We start from the raw sequence: 19,692 nt of genomic DNA, 5'->3' as shown, positions 1-19,692 counted from the left end.
ACCTTTGATAAAGAAGAAATATGAAGAAAGATGGTGAAATAAATAAGTAATTCAGTGAATCGGGGGCTAAATGAACAGCATTAAAAAAGTCTGGGAGGTGGCCAGAATACTCTTGCCCAGGACATCTGTTTAAGGTCAGTGGAGGGAAATTTAGCGGAGATGACAGGATCTTCCCCCTAACAAAATATGCTAACCATAATTGATTAATCCCCATCCTTCCAAGTGAGCGTTCATCCCATTTGTCAGAATTTGTTCTATTAACTTCTCAAGCAATCATATTAGCTCTCACAGGTCTGTAATTAATGTGCCTTTCTTTAATAACTTGGAGGCAATCTCTCACTGAGCAGTGAAATGTCATTCAGGAACATATTGCCGATCTCACAGGACACAAGGTCTGCAGAGCAAAGAAATGCTGCACATGAGCACCTTGCTATTCTCCATGAATAGTGCTCAACAGATTGCTTTGCTAAGAAAAGCTACAACATATGAGATGTTTGCAAAAGATGAACTTGGCTTCTCCACTTCAGCAGTCTTGCTCAGTCTGCACAGGGAAATGACACAGAAGAGGAAAGTGAAGACAAACAGACCAGGTGCCTGTGAATCTGGGTGTAGGATTATTATAAATGGGTATTTGAGGACTGGTGAGCACTCACTGTACTGAAGAACCTGTTTTTCACACTGTATACTTTGCAACTTGTGGATCTTTTCTGTTGTAATAAGCACAACGTGTTGTCATCTGCCCCGATGTAATATATTTCAACACCTTTCACACAAAAAAATCATTCATACTAATCATCCAAAAATTTAGAAGTAAACCTACATCCATTATTTTGAGATGGTAGTTCATTGATGTTTTGCACCAGTGCAAGACCTACCTTTTCTATAAGAAAAAAACATAGATACAATTTACAAGCTGTAGCAACTGTGAAACAAATGAACATTAAGACCATGCCTGCCCTTCGTGATTATCTATGCCACAGGAATCTTCTCAAAATAGTCATATTCTAAGCTTAACAACTCTTCCGTACCTGAGATATTGCCATGGCACTATTCCATTAAGACCATGCCTGCCCTTCGTGATTATCTATGCCACAGGAATCTTCTCAAAATAGTCATATTCTAAGCTTAACAACTCTTCCGTACCTGAGATATTACCATGGCACTATTCCATTAAGACCATGCCTGCCCTTCGTGATTATCTATGCCACAGGAATCTTCTCAAAATAGTCATATTCTAAGCTTAACAACTCTTCCGTACCTGAGATATTGCCATGGCACTATTCCATTAAGATCATGCCTGCCCTTCGTGATTATCTATGCCACAGGAATCTTCTCAAAATAGTCATATTCTAAGCTTAACAACTCTTCCGTACCTGAGATATTGCCATGGCACTATTATATTAAGACCATGCCTGCCCTTCGTGATTATCTATGCCACAGGAATCTTCTCAAAATAGTCATATTCTAAGCTTAACAACTCTTCCATACCTGAGATATTGCCATGGCACTATTGCATTGATAATCTCCAAATTTTGAACTTTGGCTGGGTGTAACTGCTGATGGTAGGTTTTCAAGATGTGGATAGGCAATCTTAATGGCAATGTGGAATATATTCTGCAAACGCTGATTGATGTTTATCATGCCGATTTCTGCTTTGCTTTCCTCTTCTTGCAGACTCTGAAATCAATCACACATAAACATGGCTTATTTTGTGGGCAGGAAAAAAGTTATACGTAGTCCACATGGAGAAGGGGTGAGTAACATTTCTGGGTCATTAAGTCGGTATGTGTGCAAGGTTCTACTGCAGTAGAATGGTTCACCAGTGAACGTGGCTCACACTTGCAGAAGGTTGGCACTGTGAGATGATAGAAGATACATTCATATCTACTGCACATCAGCAGCGGAACATGTTACTGGTGGCATAAAATCCTTTTTGGCATGTTTAGGCCATGGATTCATGGAGTGAGATAAAGATCAAAAAAGGGAATATATTGATGCCAGAAATATAAAATAAAAACAGAAAATATCCAGCAGGGCAGGCAGCATCTGTGACAAACATTTCAAATCAATGACCTTTCCATCAACCTGAAACATTATTTCTGTCTTGATTACAATGAAGAAATCCTTTTCAATTTTTGGTAACTATGTGTGCTACAGATCTGCTTAACTGGTTTGTTGACTGAAAAATAGAAATTGGAATATTTTATTTCTTGAGAATGACCTTAATTAAAATTGACTGTTCTAAATTGTGCTTGAACAAAAATAAAATGTCAGAAATTGAATCACCTGCAGATCAATGCCAATTACACCCTGATTAGTGTGGTTTAATGTGCTCTCTGGTTGCTAAATGACTGATTAAGTTCTTAATTAATATACTTATATCCAGATCCATAATGTGATTGCTTTATCTCTTGTAAATATATGATTTTATATAAATGAGGATTACCTCCTTAGTCCAAAATCTATGTGTAAATTACGAAGATGCTCACAGTTACCCAGAATGCTCTACAAACAGAACTAAAAGGAATCCTTTCTCTCCTTCAGTGATATGAATGTCAACTTGAGAAAAATAATGATTCCAGGGGACGATTTTTCTGCAGTATTGTGCTCATCGTAGCTCACCAGTTGTAAAGGTTGAATCTGCTGCGATCGGGACCAGGGTTCGAGTCCACACTATCTGTAAGGAGTTTGTACTAATGGTGGCAGATTCAACCTTTACGGCACCAGCGATTGGGACTGGGATTTGAGTCCTGCGCCGTCTGTAAGGAGTTTGTACTAATATCTCAATCACTGGCGCTATAAAGACATTGCACTAACTGCTACACTAACAATGCCTCCCCACAGTATTATTTCCTGTCTTAAGCTTTGTTCTATCTTTGCTATGTTTACATAGGGGGTTCCCTTAGGAGTCAATTTCTGTTTCCCGGCATTTTCTGTGGTCCGGTAATGGCCAGGTCCCAACATTGCAGAATTAAAGAGGTACAACTTGTATTTTGTATACCAAAAATAAAAATGCACATTTCGGGCTTGACCCCTTCATTTTATTCCATCATCTGCCTACATTTTTCTCATTCCTTGATAAAGGGCTCAAGCCCAAAATGTGGGTTACGTATCTTTATCTTTGCTCTATAAAGTATATTATTTGACCTGCTGAGTTTTTCCAGCATTGTGTTTTTAACTTCAATCACAGCTCCTGCAGACTTTTGAGTTTTAATCCATTTTACATCTGGAGATGGACCATTTTGAGAGCAGTTACAAGAGGACAAAAACGACATCTAAAGATCAGCGATGATAAGTCAGTAAGTAATTACATTTCATTAAGGAAGGAAGGACAACATATAAATAAAGTTCTACTGGCTATCTTCAGCTCACTAATAATGTCAGTAAGAGTAGGAATAAGATGATAGAGTACATGTGGCTGAGGATTGGTACAAGAGGGATTTATAAATAATTGGACCATCTTCTGGGGCAGAGGTGACCTGTACAAGAGAGACAGGTTGCACCTGAACAGAGAGGGACCAAGAGAGACAAGTTGCACCTGAACAGAGAGGGACCAAGAGAGACAGGTTGCACCTGAACAGAGAGGGACCAAGAGAGACAGGTTGCACCTGAACAGAGAGGGACCAAGAGAGACAGGATGCACCTGAACAGAGATGGACCAAGAGAGACAGGTTGCACCTGGACAGAGAGGGACCAAGAGAGACAGGTTGCACCTGGACAGAGAGGGACCAAGAGAGACAGGTTGCACCTGGACAGAGAGGGACCAAGAGAGACAGGTTGCACCTGGACAGAGAGGGACCAAGAGAGACAGGTTGCACCTGGACAGAGAGGGACCAAGAGAGACAGGTTGCACCTGGACAGAGAGGGACCAAGAGAGACAGGTTGCACCTGGACAGAGAGGGACCAATATTCTGGCAGGGAGATTTGTTAAATTCATCCAGGTGGCTTTAAACTATTCTGAAAGAAAGTTGGATGCAAGATGGAGATGGGATGACTGAAAAGGTTAAGGATAGCAAGGAAGGCAAAGGAAGCACATTGAAGAATATGAGAGGAGGACAAGCATCAAGGTAAGGATTTGTTGTGTTTAATTTAAAGCAAGAAGCTTGTTGGGGAAAGCAGATGAGCTTATTACGGCATGGATACATACAGAACAATGGGATTGTAGCATTAATTGAGGCCAGTTAGTTAAATGGATACAAAAAAAATGGACTTGGATAGGAGTAGGCAGTGTTGGTAGAGGGCAGACTGGAGGACCATGTCCAGTGGAGTATCTCTCTGTTTGATATGAGAACTCCTGCTTTTTGTAATACACATAAATTATTTGGATAAGGACATGTGTCGCAAAGTTTGCTGATGACATGAAACTATGAGGTATGGTAGACAATGAAGTTACCAAATGGGATCTGGATCTGATGGGATGGCAGATACGCTTCAAGTCAGAGAAGTGTGAGGTGCTGTATTTGGGTGAATTAAACAAGGGTAACAGTTACTTTTGTGATACAGGGCCTAAAGAGTGCTGTGGTGCAGGAGAACCTCTGGGTGCAGGTACAACGATGGGCAGAGTAGTAGACAGTATTTGGGACACTTGGTTTCATCAGTTTGGGCAATGAACATAAATGTCATATCATTATATTAGATGTTAGAGGACTTCCTTGGAATACTGTGTGCAGTTTTAGTCTCCAAGCTTTCAGAAGGTTATTATGATGTTAGAAAGAGTACAGAAGTTTACAAAGTTGTTGCCAGGATTAAGGAAGCTGAGTGATTGTGAGAGACTGGAAAAATGGCCCAATTTCCTAAGAGGGTAGGACATTTTATTGAGGCTTATAAATCATGGAGATGTTTTGATAAGATGAATAGTGAGTCTGTTTTCTTGAGTTGGTTAATTTAAGATGAGAGGACACAACTATAAGGTGAGAGGGTGGGATTTAGAAAGGAAGCAAAGGGTCAGTTATTCACTTGAAGGTAGTGAGCACATGGAATTAGCTGACAAAGTGGTAGCAGCAGTTAAGTACTTGGACAACAAAGATTTTGCTTCCTGAATGTTTTTGAGTGTATTTAATTTGGGTTGCTGATCACAAAAATCACCTTAAAATTTTCCTATCGCATACTTGTTTTCAGATATAATCTATTTTTGTGATTTCCAGGCATATTTTTAACCATGAAGTGCGACATGCCATTGAAAATTCATTTTCTGTATTCACACTTGGACATCTTCCTTGCTGATCTTGGTGCAATCAGTAACAAACATGGTGAAAGGTTTCACCAGGACAGTGCGATCAAGGAAAAGTTTTATCAGGGCAACTATAATCCACCAATGTTGGCCAACTATTGTTGGACACTGACACAAAAGGCATCAGATGCTGAGTACAACAAAAATCAGTAGCAAAACATTTTTTGGTCAGATGAACTACAGCAATGTCAGCATCATTATGTGTTCAAACACGTTAAATTCAATAAAAGTTAATTTAATTTTTCTCCAACTTCCTACATAATATAGAAAATCTCAAATGATCTTCGTATTCAGCTTGAAGTTGTCTATCATAATCCCCAATTTTCTTTCAGGAAGCAAACCTTTTGAAAAAAAATTGTTGTCCAGTGTATTTATGCATGTAAAGGGCTTGGAAGGTTTTGGGCCAAATGCCCAAAACAGAAAGTGATGAAACAGAAAGTACTGGCAGTCCCCGGGTTACGAACAACTTGCACTTATGAATGGGCTGTTCCCCAATTGGGGTATTCACATAATGTTACCTCACAAACACTAAATAAAAACTGTAAGAATCTGTTCTGCTTTGCATACAAATTCGGCTTATGGACAGACCCAGGTAATGGAACTCATTCATAATATTGTTCAGCATGGACATATTAAATCTGTTTTTGTGCTATATGACTGTGATTACAACTCTAAGGAGTCTTTATGACGGTGATTACATCTCTAAGGAGTCTTTCATTCCAATGAAAGAATCATTTCAATAAGATGGAAGAGCAACAGGTGGAAAAAGTTTTGTGAGATATCTTCAGCTCAATAACATAAAAACATTTTATTTTTAGTTGACAGTATCCTCTCTTCAATTAAAAAAAAATCTACATACAGGTATACTCCATTTTATGAAACTAGAGCGTTCCTATGAAACTTTCCTTAAGCCGAAAAGGCATAAAGCAAAGACCCATTCACTACTATTGGTGGCTATTTTTGTAAAAGCAAAAACCCGTACAAATCCTTTTGTAAAAGCGAACATAAAAGCAAATTTTCATAAAACGAGTATTCGTAAAATGGGGTATACCTATATATCCTAAAATGCATCTTTATTTTTTTCTTTCACCCTATTACCCAGTTTTATAAACAAGTAACATATTTTAATGGTAAAAGACTACTCACACGCTTGAGAACATTTACACGGTATTTGAGCTTGGCATTTTCCTCTAACATCTCGTTCAGTCCCGAGGAAAAATCAAGCACAACAGGGTTTTTCAAACTCTCAATTTCAGCGATAAGAGATTTTATTTCTTTTTCCTGTTAAAGAAAAAAGTTAATAAATTGAAAGAGAAAGTGGTGGATCTGAAAAATATTCAGATAGATAAGACTCTGGGTTTGGATGTGATAATACCCCAGGTTACTACAGGAAGTGAGGGAAGATTTGGGACATTGGCAATGATCTTTGTGTCCTCCCTGGTCACAAGGAAGGTACTGGAGGATCAGAGAATAACAAATGTAGCTCCCTTATTTAAGAAAGATAAGAGGGAGAATTCTGGGAATGATAGAACAGTAAGTCTGACATCAATAGTGGGCAATCTATGGAAAGGAATCTTAGGGTCAGGATTTATGAACATATAGAGAAGCATAGTTTTCACAGGGATAGTCAGTATGGTTTTCAAAGGTTCAAAGTTTCCTTTTATTGTCACGTACTAATACAAAAAAAATGTAATATCTATGATATAGTTCAACTTTTGTCTGCTGTAAAGGAAACAGTCGCTATGAGCTTTGCCCAGCACCTCTAAGCAAAAGAGAGTCCCTTCAGAGATATGGGTGCCTCTGCAGCCACAGAGTCCAGTTCAAACCATCGGGAACCTGAGCTCCAGATCCAAACATCCAATATAATCAGGAAGATTTCAGCACCCGAGGCCCTTCTTGCCTTCAGCAGCCTCTTGAATCTCGGTTCCATGGTCTGGTTCCAATGAGTCAGTCTCAGCAGCCCACAGCCTGTGTGAGTCCTTCAACTGCAAGTCGCCACTGCACATAGCCCGTGTGAGTCCATCAGCCACTAAGCCCCTCTCTGGTCAACTTCCTTGTAGGGTCGTCTCTCAGGCTTCTCAGTCTCAACAGGGCATGTTCTTCCATTACTGGGGCCCTGCACTGGTCCGCTACCCAGCACAGGTGCCATCATTTTCGACGCATGGTTGCAGGATTAAAAATAAACATTTACTCCTAAATCAGGCTGTTTAAAGCCAGTGGCATCACAGCCATGCATTAAGACTGACGAAGTTTCGCGGTGTCTCCGCTTTGATATTATTAAATCAGAATGCAAAACTAAATAACATTTGTGTACTGGACATGACTGCAGTTTAGATAATCCTACCACTTAAAAACCTGAACAGAGAATATAACATAAACATGTAATTTCATCCACAACATCCCAACTGCCTCGATTAAAACAATCAGATTACAACTTGGACATAAGTGATACAGTAAAAGCCTTACTTTTCAGGGGATTGTTAGATGCCGGATAAGTGTATTTTCCAGTTACTTGAGACTTACTCCTACAATGCCTATCTAATATACCTGCATTAAGAATAAATAGTTTGAAAGACAAAAATACTATACTGAACAAACTTCACTTGCATGAATATATAAACCTTAAAGCATTTTATTTTACTTTACTTTCAGTCACATTCTTTAAAAAGATTTAATCATTACTGTATCTGCAGGTTCCTTCCCTCCACGGAGCCGCCCGAAAAACGAACAATTACATCTTAGATCATTAAAGACCAACCCCATCCCACCCCGCCCCAAGTTTGGAGATAAAGCTTCCAACCAGGGCGACTCTCACTAAGCAGGGATAAGGAGTTGCTTTAAGACAATCACCCCAATGGTGAGCGGCATCAACAAGCTCTTCATCCTGGGTGACGCCATTGCAGTTTCGTAAAACTTTATTCAAACAGCTGCTCCAAGCAAAGTATGACCAAGGCACTCTGCAGGGGTAATATTTGCTCCCAACTTCAAAGGTATATGTATTAATTCAGAAAACATTTACTTTTACAATTTTAAACTTGCATTTTTTTTACTGATTTTAAAATTTATTTTCCTCAATTTTGCCAGTTGCTTTAATTCAGCACACCAGGGATTTTACTGCATAATGCATGTTTTTACTGTGAATATTTGCATTGCTGTAATTTGTGGAATGCTCACTGGCAAACAATGAAAACAACCATTCCAACTCCCATACAAGCAAGTGCTTCTGGAATGGAATAGGGAAGTCAACATAAAGCTAACAGAACTGAGCTCCAAACTTCCAGCTTTGTTTATTATATGGGGTTTTCTTGTAGTTGAAGATTTCCTGAAACCCCATTTTATAACAAAGTCTTCCAGGAATATCTGACTTCTGAATGAATAAAACTAAATTTCAAATACAGGATGATCATTCTCACGACAAAGTCATTTTGTCTAATTTATTTTGTATTATTTTTTCAATATCTTGTGGTTATCTTGATTACAGCATCAGGGTGGTTCCAGTGGCATGAGGGATTATGGGTAAAGAAGATGGCCATTGCTCCTGCACTCCCACAGTGAGCTGTCGCCGTGAACTGGAGGGGCGTGCGCAGCAGCGGCACATCGTGGCCCCCCCCCCTCTCCTCACTGCGGCAGCGACTTGTCTCCTCCACCCCCACCGATCATGGCAGTGGCCTCTCATCCCCTGCCCCTAAGTTCGCAGCAGCACCTCGGCCAGGGGTTCCCTGGGACGCCAGCACGCAGGCGCTGATGCCACCAGAGTAACCAGGCCGGCCATTTCCCCTTTCAAATCACTGGAGCAGGACGCCCGGTTGGTTAACTGGCTTCCCCAAGGTAGGTCAAGTCGCCATGTAACTGGGTCGCTAACTGTGCCAATTGCTAAGTTCACCCGATTTTACATGGAGGCCTGAAAGGGCCTAGGCCCCTAGTGGCTCAGAAGGGACTCTCTTTTGCTTCTTTCTCTGGGAACTTTTAAGCTGCAGCATCTGGGGCAGCCATCCTGGGACCTAGGCGTGATTACTGGGGCCAAGGTGCTTCAAGCACCTTTTAAGCTGCAGGGGGAATGGACCCATTAAACCACCAACCCTGCAATGATGCGGTGACACGTGACGTTCTCAGAGGAACTACCCCCGGTCACCCCATTTTACATAAGGCCTATTGACAAAGATAAACGTATACAGAGCCGTTGTCATACCCACACTCCTGTTCGGCTCCGAATCATGGGTCCTCTACCGGCACCACCTACGGCTCCTAGAACGCTTCCACCAGCGTTGTCTCCGCTCCATCCTCAACATCCATTGGAGCGCTTACACCCCTAACGTCGAAGTACTCGAGATGGCAGAGGCCGACAGCATCGAGTCCACGCTGCTGAAGATCCAGCTGCGCTGGATGGGTCATGTCTCCAGAATGGAGGACCATCGCCTTCCCAAGATCATGTTATATGGCGAGCTCTCCACTGGCCACCGTGACAGAGGTGCACCAAAGAAAAGGTACAAGGACTGCCTAAAGAAATCTCTTGGTGCCTGCCACATTGACCACCGCCAGTGGGCTGATAACGCCTCAAACCGTGCATCTTGGCGCCTCACAGTTTGGCGGGCAGCAACCTCCTTTGAAGAAGACCGCAGAGCCCACCTCACTGACAAAAGGCAAAGGAGGAAAAACCCAACACCCAACCCCAACCAACCAATTTTCCCCTGCAACCGCTGCAATCGTGTCTGCCTGTCCCGCATCGGACTGGTCAGCCACAAACGAGCCTGCAGCTGACGTGGACTTTTACCCCCTCCATAAATCTTCGTCCGCGAAGCCAAGCCAAAGATTGACTGGAAGAGGTGCTGGGCAATTTCTGCTGATGGGAAGCTTTGATAGCAGACCATTTCGTGTAATATTACACCTGTTTTATTACATTAAAATAATTTAATATGGGATCACCTGCCAGAGGCTGAATATTTCGTTCAGGAACCCTCTGGCAAAGCATCTGAGGGGGCCATTTCCACCCGATATGATGCAATGCATATCGAGCCTCTCTGGCCCATCAGCCCGAGCACCGGCTGCAAGGAAAGGGCCCCGTCAGAGGAACAAGACCGACGGCCTCAGACTCGACCCCTCGACCCCCCCACCCCCCACTCCCGAGCCCGACCCCCGTCGCTCACTGACCTGCTCCTTCAAGCGAGCTCCGTACTCTCCCACCCAGCTCGCCATGCCGCGTCCGCCGGCGCACCTTCCGCCGACACGTGGCGTCTCCGCAGCGCAGCGCCGCGTCCGGACGGGAGGTCCGAACCTCGGCGTGCGGCGCCCAGCCCCGGTCGGCGCCCCCTGCCGCCCGGTCGGCGGCAAGAGCTGATGCTGGAAGGGACACGCCGGGTGCATCGGGCAGCGTCCACGGCTCAAAGTGTCTGGGGTCGAGACCGGAGGTGGGATGGATGGAGGAACTCGTGGTCATGAGCCCGACCTTCAATCCCCAAGCCCCTTTTAAGCCACCGACCAAAGGTTAAGCTGCAATCACTGAGTTGTTTTAGTTCATTCAACTTTTAGTAGTTTTTTTTAGGTAGAAAGATTTGCTGTCAATTCCAGTTCCAGTGATCACTTGAAAGGGCTAGGAAATTTGTTTTATTCCTTGGTAATTTTCCCAACCTTTTTCTTTTGGTATTTTAAAACACATTTTGCCACTTTTTCAATTGATTACACCAGTGGTTTTCATACTTTTTTTTTCTTTTCACCCACATGCCTCCTTAAGCAATCCCTCACTAATCACAGAGCACGATGGCACAGGGAATACTTAAAGTAGTATGTGAGTGGAAAGAAAAAGGTTGAGAAGCAATGCTCTAAACCCATCGCTTGGACAAAGCCAGATTTGTTTCAGAAATGCTGCTTACAATTCTCTTTATAAGATTGTTCAATGTTCAATTGTCAAAATAAATACATCTGGTTTCCCTTTCTTCCAGTGTTTCTCAGAGTCAAGGATTTGTTGTTTCCAATCGTGTGCAGGTGACCAATGAGGGAGGGACTGCAAGTAAACCACAAAGTTTGCAGACATGGTGGTTGAAGTAAAAACACAACACTGGAGAAACTGAGCAGGTCAAACAGCATACTTTATGGAGCAAAAGGTAACCAGCATTTCAGGCTTGAGCCAACATATGGAGTGGGCATCTGAACAAAAAGATAAAGGTGGGGGGAGGAACACAGTCCCAAAGGTGGACAAGAGAGGGAGGGTGCAGAAGAAAGCAGGGGGAGGATGGACGGCTTGGTGAATAGAGAGGGAAGAGAGCTAGGGGAAAGGAAGGGAGCTCCTTTCTAGAGAGTAAGTTAGTAGAAACTGGAGAAGTCAATGTTAACGCCATCCGGCCTGAGAGTGTCCAGGCGGAAAATCAACCATTGTTCCTCAAATCTACAAGTGGTCTTGGTAGATTAGGTCATGGACAGACATGAAAGTGAGGGATTGTGACACAGAACTGAAATGGATGGCCACTGGGAGGACTCTGTTACTAATGCAGACAGAGCTAAGGTGCTCAGTGATCTTCCAGTCTCTCCAATGTGGAGAAAGCTACAAAGGATGCACCGTGCGGATGTGGATCAGTCCTGCGGATACACAAGTGAAATGTTTCATTTGAAAGTCCTGTTTGGGGCCCTGAACTGTTGTGAGGGAGGGGGGTGTAGGTGCAAGTGTTGCACTTCCTGCGGCCAAAGGGGAAGGTGGCGGGGGTGGGTTTTTGGGAGATGCGATTGGTGGGGAGGAATGAGTGCAAAAGGGAGTGGGCCCTACACATAGCATCTGGCAATGTGGTTCGGTAAGGAGCTTGGATTTTTCTTTTTTACTATTTTCTTCTTTCCTTTTCTTTTGCATTATTACAGTTTTCTTTTCTAAAAGATTTATATACTATTTAGAATATGAATTGTGGATATGATTTTAAATTTATGTATGTTAGTGATATTCAGAATATCTTCTTTAGTTTGTGTAACTGACCATATCATCTTATTGAATTGTACCCTTTTTATTTGTACAAGTTCTTTATTAAAATTACTAAAAAAAAATTATTTGAATGTTTTTTCTATCCCCAGTAATCTCTTGCTGATGGAAACCAACTATAGGGGACAGAAAGTCAATCACAAAATTCTGTAGACGTCGTGGTTGAAGTAAAAACATAAAATACTGGAGAAGCTCAGCAGGTCAAACTGTGTCCATTATGTAGCCAAAGCTTGAACCCTTCATCAAAGTATAAGAAGATGCCGACAAGTGTCCGAGCAAAAGGAGGGTTGGGGGTGGCAAAGACAGGAGAAAGGAGGGAGGGGACAGCAATAGGGGGAGGGATGGTTGGGTGGATAGAGGAACTGGAAAGACAGGAAAAGGGGGAGGAGAAAGAATAAGCAAGCAGGTTTAGTGGAAGGCAGTAAAGTCAATGTTAATGTCATCTGGCTGGAGAATGCTCACATAATGAGGTGTTGTTCCTCCAATCTGCACGTGGTCAGGGTGGGATAGTAGACAAGGCCACGGACATACATGTGAGCGCAGGAGTGTGACTCGGAATTGAAATGGTTGGCCACTGGGAGGTCGCTGTGGTTGCAAACAGAGCAGAGGTGCTGAGCAAAGCCATCTCCCAGTCTGCAAATGGGCTCTCCAATGGACAGAATGCCACAAAAGGTGCACTGGATGCAGTAAATAAGTCCTCTGGATGTGCACATGAGGTGTTGCTTCACTTGAAAGGTCTGTTTGGGGCCCCAGATCATGATGACGGCACAAGTGTTGCACCTTTTGTGGGCACAGGGGAAGGTGCCAGGGGTGCAATGGGCGGGGAGGGAGTGATCCCCGCAGAAGGCAGAGAGAGAAGGAAAAATGTGTCTGGTGGTGGGATCCTGTAATAAGTGCTGGAAATTCCGACGGATAATGTGTTGGATGCGTTGGCTGCTGGGGTGGTAGGTGAGGATGAGGGGGATTCGATGTTTGTTGCATCTAGGGGCAAAGGAGACCAGGGCAGATGAGCAGAAGATGAGATGTGGTGGAGGGGAAGCCGTGCTTATGGAAGAAGGCAGACATTTCGGAAGATCTGGACTGGAAGACCTCATCTTGGAAACAGATGTGGTAGAGACAGAGAAATTGAGAGAAGGGGATGAAATTCTTGCAGTCCGACAGCAAGTGAGGAAGTGTAGTCCAGGAAGTTGTGGGAGTTGGAGGGCTTGTAGTATATGTTGGTGACCAGCTTGCCTCCTGAAATGGAGACAGAGAGATCCAGGTAGGAGAGAGTGTTGTCAGAGATGGATCAGGGTCTATGGGGGTAGAAAACACCGATGTTCATTATCCTTACAACATGTACAAGATTTTATGATATTGTTGGTACCTCTCCAGTGCTTTAATGTAGTAATTTCTCTAAAGATATTTTTTTTGTGTACAAGTTGATAATGATTTGGAAGTTGAACTCAGCATGTGCATTTACATAATCATTATCTGCATGAATGAACCGAAAATGTTGAAATTGAGATTCAATTGTTTCCTGCAGATTTTCTTATTCCTGTGTGGTTTAATGGATATTTAGTGTTATGACAAGAAATAGGGAGGTGTTGGAATTATGTCTGAAACTTGTTTGACCCTGTCGTGCAGTATGAAGGGCTGTGGTGTCAACATTAGTTAAAATTAGTTTCCATCATTGTATAATGGATATAGAATGGAGGTGAATTTCTGAAGGCAACCAAATTTGAAATGGATGCTCCACAGTATCTCTCAGTTACCAAATTGAATCAATTATTATTGATCTCTCCATTTATCTTGGAATTCATATATGATGAAGATCGTATGGTGATGGATTGAATACACAAAGGGATTTGGGGAACATCACCTCCATACCTGGGAGGACACAGTTAAGAAAGAATCCAGAAATAACCCAGAGGAAGACTGCAGACAGCAAGGTGACCTGCCTCCTTTCTTTAAAGGTGGCAAGATTAAAATGTCTCTTGGGTTCACTGGCACATCATCCTCTGCCCATATGAGGGAAATTCATTTGTGTCAGAAATTCCTTTCTGCTAAATCTTAGAATTTAATCAGGGATAATCTCTGTCTTAGAGACTTTACCATTCTTTGTTTTGTATGTGGTCTTTTCAACCTCTTTTCAGTCTGATGTTGTGATGAGATTGGATAATTATCTGACAGATATCTACAACACATGATACATGCGGAGGGCAAGTAAAATTGTGAAGGGATTTTCACACCCCTCTTGTAAACTTTTCTCCCTTCTGCCGTCAGGAAGGAGGCACCGTAGCATTCGTGCCCACACATTGAGATAGTGCAATTTTCCCCCCCCAAGACATCAGGCTTCTCAAAACCTAAAATATGCATGCACTAGTAATATCATGGATTTTTTTTATTTTTATTGTGTTTTAATATTTAACTCTTATTTAGGTAAATTTGTTCCATGGTCCTGGAGAAATGCTATCTCATTCTTACTGTGCATTGCCTTAGCAGTTATGGTATGAACGTCAAATAAAGGTGACTTGACACGCAGGTTTGACCCACTGAACTAGTAATGGCCCTCAATGCATGCATTCTTTTTGCTGTTGCCACTTGAGTGGAGGTGAATGGGTTGTCAGCACGAGAAAGGTGCACCGAGGCCCTGACCCAGACCCTAGTGAAAAGGTGAGAGGGCCGTCAGAGCAGGAAGGGTGCCTGCATGGAGGTGAGTGAGTCAGGTTGCGCCAAGGACCTGACCAAGGCTCTTGTGTGGAGGTGAGTCGTGTTGTGCCAAGGGTCTGACTAGGACACTCAGATGAAGAGCCAGTCGATGCTGCTTGCTGCTGGGGAGGAGTTTAATTATGATGGTTAGCTTTGTGGCCAGCACAACACTGTTACAGCGCCAGTGATTGTGGTTTGAATTTAAATTTTATAAGTTATGTGAATTACTTGATTAAAATGAACTTAACATAATGAAATCTTCAATTTTTTTTTCAAATTATTTTACATTTTGCATTGTGTTTTGTCTTTTAAACAGTGTATTCCTAATGAAGGTGTATTAATTAGACATTGGAAGAGTGAGTAACTGGAAAATTCACCTATCTGACATCCACATTAAGTGCTAGATTATGGGGTTTACTATTCAATTTTATCAATGCTGCACAAAGCTGCAGAATGTCATTGATGCTTTTGTATTTTAAAGATCCAATATGTTTTTATGCAACTTTAATCAACAAGCTTGGTAACCTTTATTTTTCAATTCTTAGTTCTCTCTTTTCTTTTGTCCTAATTATGGTTCCAATGAATTTCCTCAAGTCTGCTTTTGCCCAACAAACGTTCCCATGATCCAGGAATATGAACTCTTCCCATCTATATATTTTTTTATCCAACCAGACATTTACTTCATTTTTGTTCCTATTGTATTGAAAAGACTTAGGGCCTGTTCTATGTACCATATATGAAGGAGGCAGGATCTATAAAGGTCAGCACAAAACTGTGGGCTGAAGGGCCTGAACTGTTCTAGAACATGTAATACATTAAGTTGTGAATTCAAAATTGCTTGTCTATTTCATTGAATGATAGAAGTGTTAGTTTACACTTCACTGATTTGCTACACTGTGCTGTTGTTTGTGGTCGACATGTAATTGTATAACTGGTTTGTCAATCCAACATTCTTTAGACCTTGTTATTTTCTGTACCCCATCGCTCCAAAATGCATGTTTATTTTTGGGTTGTAAACATTGAAAGATGAACATGTACTAACCAACCTAAAAAGCCCTTGAATTGGAAGCAAGCCATCCTCTTAAACACCCACAATCCTTCTAATAAATATATACTGAGTGTGTTTGGATAAGAAATTAGATTTGAATCCAGTCAGGATGATAGAATGCCAATATATTTTCAAGTGGAGTGAAACATGTGGATAGTAGAAGTCTCATGTGCAATGAACAAGGGAAATATTTTTTTTGAAGCAGTCTTGATGAGTACCTCCAAAAGAATGGAGTAATTCCTTTCTGGATTATAGCTGCAGCAATCTTGGTACTTCATTGGTGGAGGTAGTCAATGTTAATAGGTTGCTGGAATATTGCTTTTTCCTGGATGCTGTCAAGCTTTAAGTGTTGGTGCCAAGCTATCTCGACAAACAGAAAATATTTCATTGTATTCTTCACTTGAACTTTATACACAGTCAAAAGGTTTTTAAGGGAGTGAGGAGGGAAGTTCACTAAGTGCAGAATACACAGTCTCTGTCTTTCCCTTGTAGCCACAGTATTCAAGTTTCTAGTATGTTCCACTTTCAAGAAACTTAGCTTCATTTATGCTGACCAAGGACGATTTCCCAGGATATTAATGGTGAGAGACTATTGATAACCATGCCATGCCAAATTTCACCTACTTTGTTATACACCTGCACTCTGTCCTCACCTTCCAGCTGAAACTCCTGGATGCCAGCATTTTAATTCCCATTCATTCCCACAGATCTGTCTGTGCTATCCCTCGTCTATTGTCAGGGTGAGGTCAAATGCAAGCTTGAAGAACAGCGCATCATATTCCACCTGGTTAGCCTGCAATCCAACAATATGAACATTAAATTATCCAGTTTCAGGTGGCCTTCATCCTGATCCAGTTCCACTCTTTCCATTCTCCCTGCCCTTTCCAGCACTCACTCACCACTCTGTCATCACCCCCTACTCCTGAGCTTACGCAAAACCAGTAGTTTCATGTTCAACATTTTCAAGGCCAGATTCCACACTCACCTCGTCTAAAATTTGATCAAAATTCTCAACTTTTGATGAAGTTGTGCACTGCAGGCTCAAAGATTCAGCAACCAAGAATAAATCTGCACTTAAAAGAAAATGAACAGCAGTAGTGATAACAAACAAAGCCACTGTTCCACCAGGTGGCTGCTCTTAATGTCAGAAAATCCCACATCGAACCAAATATTACACTTCGCCTTGATTCCCAGTGTGCAGCAATGGACAATCAATTAATGAATAATTAAAACAATTAAAGTCTTTAATTTACTAAAATATTTTTCCTGGATTACAAAAATCAGATTACTAATTTTTCTTTCTGAAATACATTTATTGTAAATCAATGAATTGATAAAGGATGAAGTTGTAAACAGCAGAAGGTACAGTAAGCTATACTCGTTTACGGATCTAAGGTTTTGGTCAGGATTAAAATTCTGGTTGTGCGGCATGTTCAAGCCATTCACTACATTTATGAGCAATATGAAAAAATATTACAATTTTCATCTGATCATAAATTATGATTGAGGTTACAGATAAGAGTCCAATCAAACTGAAGATCTCAACTTAAACCGTGCTGAGGTAAAATTAATTTCTTAATTTTATTAAAAACCCTCAATTGTATCAAATTATGGATTGGTATCAAAAGGAAATTGTTTGAACCTGGTCAGCATGTTCTTTGGGAAATTATAGAGAACATTGTTTCAAAAGACACCGTCATCAAACCTAAATACTTGAAGGATATTTGTTTATGCAGTACGAATACTGAAAATCATGACCAAATTCTTTAGATTAAACAAGTCTACATAGGAAATACCCCAAAAGGCAAGTACAGAAACATGAAGAAAGTTTCCCCGCTTCTTGGGGGAGCAGCTGCCAAAATACATTCAGTTCAGGATTTTAAAGCAATAATCTTTACTGAAAAAAAAGTGTAGGTATTATGGGAGCCACTCCTGGTGATGGACAAACCAATTCAGTCTCCTGGCAATAAAAACACAAGTTCTTAACTTGCCTCCCACAGCATTCTTCAGAAAGTCTTCCAGAGCTTCTGAGCAAAGATATGAAGCCATTCATGATCCAGAAGCTAAGACACACAGTTGTTAACTGTTCATTCTGAAATAACACTGTAAAGTGTTCAACTGCTCACAGTGAAGTAATTTCTAGTGTGAGTACTATAAAGGTGCAGATGCAATAATTTATCAGTGGCATTTCCCATATTTAAGAAAATCTTCAAGAATGTGTTATATTACTAGAACAGCTATACTTTCAGCCGTCAAATTTATTTTCTAAACTTTAAAATTATATCAAATAGTTCAGTAAAATATGTTTAGAGGAAAAATAAATGTGAAGGGGCATTGTTTAAAAGCAAGATCACTGACCTTGAACAGGGAGTGTTAGCTGCCACATTATCAATATCACCCCTTTTGATTGACACCAGATGAAACAATACATCAAAAATCAACCTGGCAGGAATGAATAATTTCCTGATGCTGTACTATGTTTGAGATCCAGCTCGGTGTTATCACGTGAAACAGAAATATATTGAAAATTCGTGGAATTATGATTCGTTGATCATAATGGAATTCTGAATGTGCTTAAGGGAAAATTAATTGCATTCTTATCACAGAAATGCAATATTAATGATATGATGAAGGGAACAAAAGCTGAAAAAACTGGAAAGGTAAACAGAATTAAGAGTATGTTCTACAATTGGAGTGAATAAATGTGATGAAAATGGATCACAAAGTAGCAGCTCGAGATATGAAGTGTTGTCCAGTTTTTTTCCTTTCAACATCCAATGATATTGAGCAGTATTAAGTTACAGGTCAAGAATTTTAAACATTTAATAAAATTGTGTGTAAAGTTGCAATGATTGCTGAATTCTGAAAAGTCTCATTATTTTTGCTAGTGGTTACAGCTGAGTGATTTCATAGCTTAATATGAAGCTAGACCTACCTATCCTGATAAGCTATAAAACCTATTATTTAATATTTAAGGAACATTTCCAACATCCGAGCTAACATTGCTTTTAATTACACCATCAAAATAGACCAAGTCAAGCAACAGAACATTACAGAGGCTATTAGTTATCCTGACTGTTGATTGATGTGGTTAGAAAGTGGAATGTACCATGAGCAATAGAAAAAAAATTACATAACTACATTAAAGGACAAATTCAATCAACATAACAGGGAGAAATAAATTGAAAATTATGCTGGCAGAGTTAGATGAAGGCAAGTGGGAAGAAAAGAAAACGTAGCTTGCATTTGGGCTAAAAGATCTGCATAATTTCGATGGCTGCTTTTCAAAATTAAATATTTGTGTTTTGAAGTATATTTCAAAAATATAACTGGATAATGTAATAATGTGTGTTTTTGTAAAAGTGCTGATTTGAAAATATTTCATGAAGCTACAGGGCAATTCTAACCGTTTTTCAAAAAAGTGTAATGGAGAGAATTTGAAAAATAATATTCCCTCCATCAGGAAGATATCACATTTTAACCAATCATGTTGTTGATGGTGGGTGGTCCAAAAGCATTTGCTAACTGTAGACAAAGAACTTGACTCACTGTCAGTATGAACTGAAATTCCAATGTCTAAACTCTCTGGTAATTCTAATCCTCCAAATTGATGGAATGATTGCAACTTCAGTTAGAAATTAGAGTAAAGCTGAAAGGTGTGATTTTATTTTCATTTTACAAACTTTCATAAGGATCCAATTTGTATATCTGTACATTAAAAAAAAAATTGTACAAGCCCCAGAAGCAGCAAATCAAATCAAGAAA

At 40.8% G+C, this 19,692-nt stretch overlaps 2 protein-coding genes across 4 annotated transcripts in view; both read right to left on the bottom strand.

Moving 5' to 3' along the window:
- rars1 (arginyl-tRNA synthetase 1) overlaps nucleotides 1-10,483 on the bottom strand; it is a 48,815-nt gene extending 38,332 nt beyond the window's left edge. Inside the window, exons 1-3 of one of the 3 annotated variants that reach the window (XM_069898182.1) lie at nucleotides 10,379-10,483; nucleotides 6,377-6,511; nucleotides 1,489-1,677 (exon numbers count right to left, since the gene is read on the bottom strand). In XM_069898182.1, the coding sequence (XP_069754283.1) occupies nucleotides 1,489-1,677; nucleotides 6,377-6,511; nucleotides 10,379-10,423 (369 nt within the window). In that variant the 5' untranslated portion in view covers nucleotides 10,424-10,483. Of the gene's footprint in view, nucleotides 1-820; nucleotides 881-1,488; nucleotides 1,678-6,376; nucleotides 6,512-7,696; nucleotides 7,778-10,378 lie in introns of those variants that run through there. The other 2 variants (XM_069898183.1, XM_069898185.1) reach the window with 2 other exon arrangements.
- Nucleotides 10,484-16,976: 6,493 nt separating this feature from the next.
- LOC138743220 (protein KIBRA-like) overlaps nucleotides 16,977-19,692 on the bottom strand; it is a 92,573-nt gene continuing 89,857 nt past the window's right edge. Inside the window, exon 24 of the transcript XR_011344734.1 lies at nucleotides 16,977-16,995. The gene's annotated coding sequence lies outside the window, so the exon portion shown is untranslated. The remainder of the gene's footprint in view (nucleotides 16,996-19,692) is intronic.

This window comes from Narcine bancroftii, chromosome 9, assembly GCF_036971445.1.
Source record: "Narcine bancroftii isolate sNarBan1 chromosome 9, sNarBan1.hap1, whole genome shotgun sequence".
Taxonomy (NCBI): Eukaryota; Metazoa; Chordata; class Chondrichthyes; order Torpediniformes; family Narcinidae; genus Narcine; species Narcine bancroftii.
Note: the sequence above shows the minus strand (reverse complement) of the source record. Positions and strands in the feature narration are given on the sequence as shown.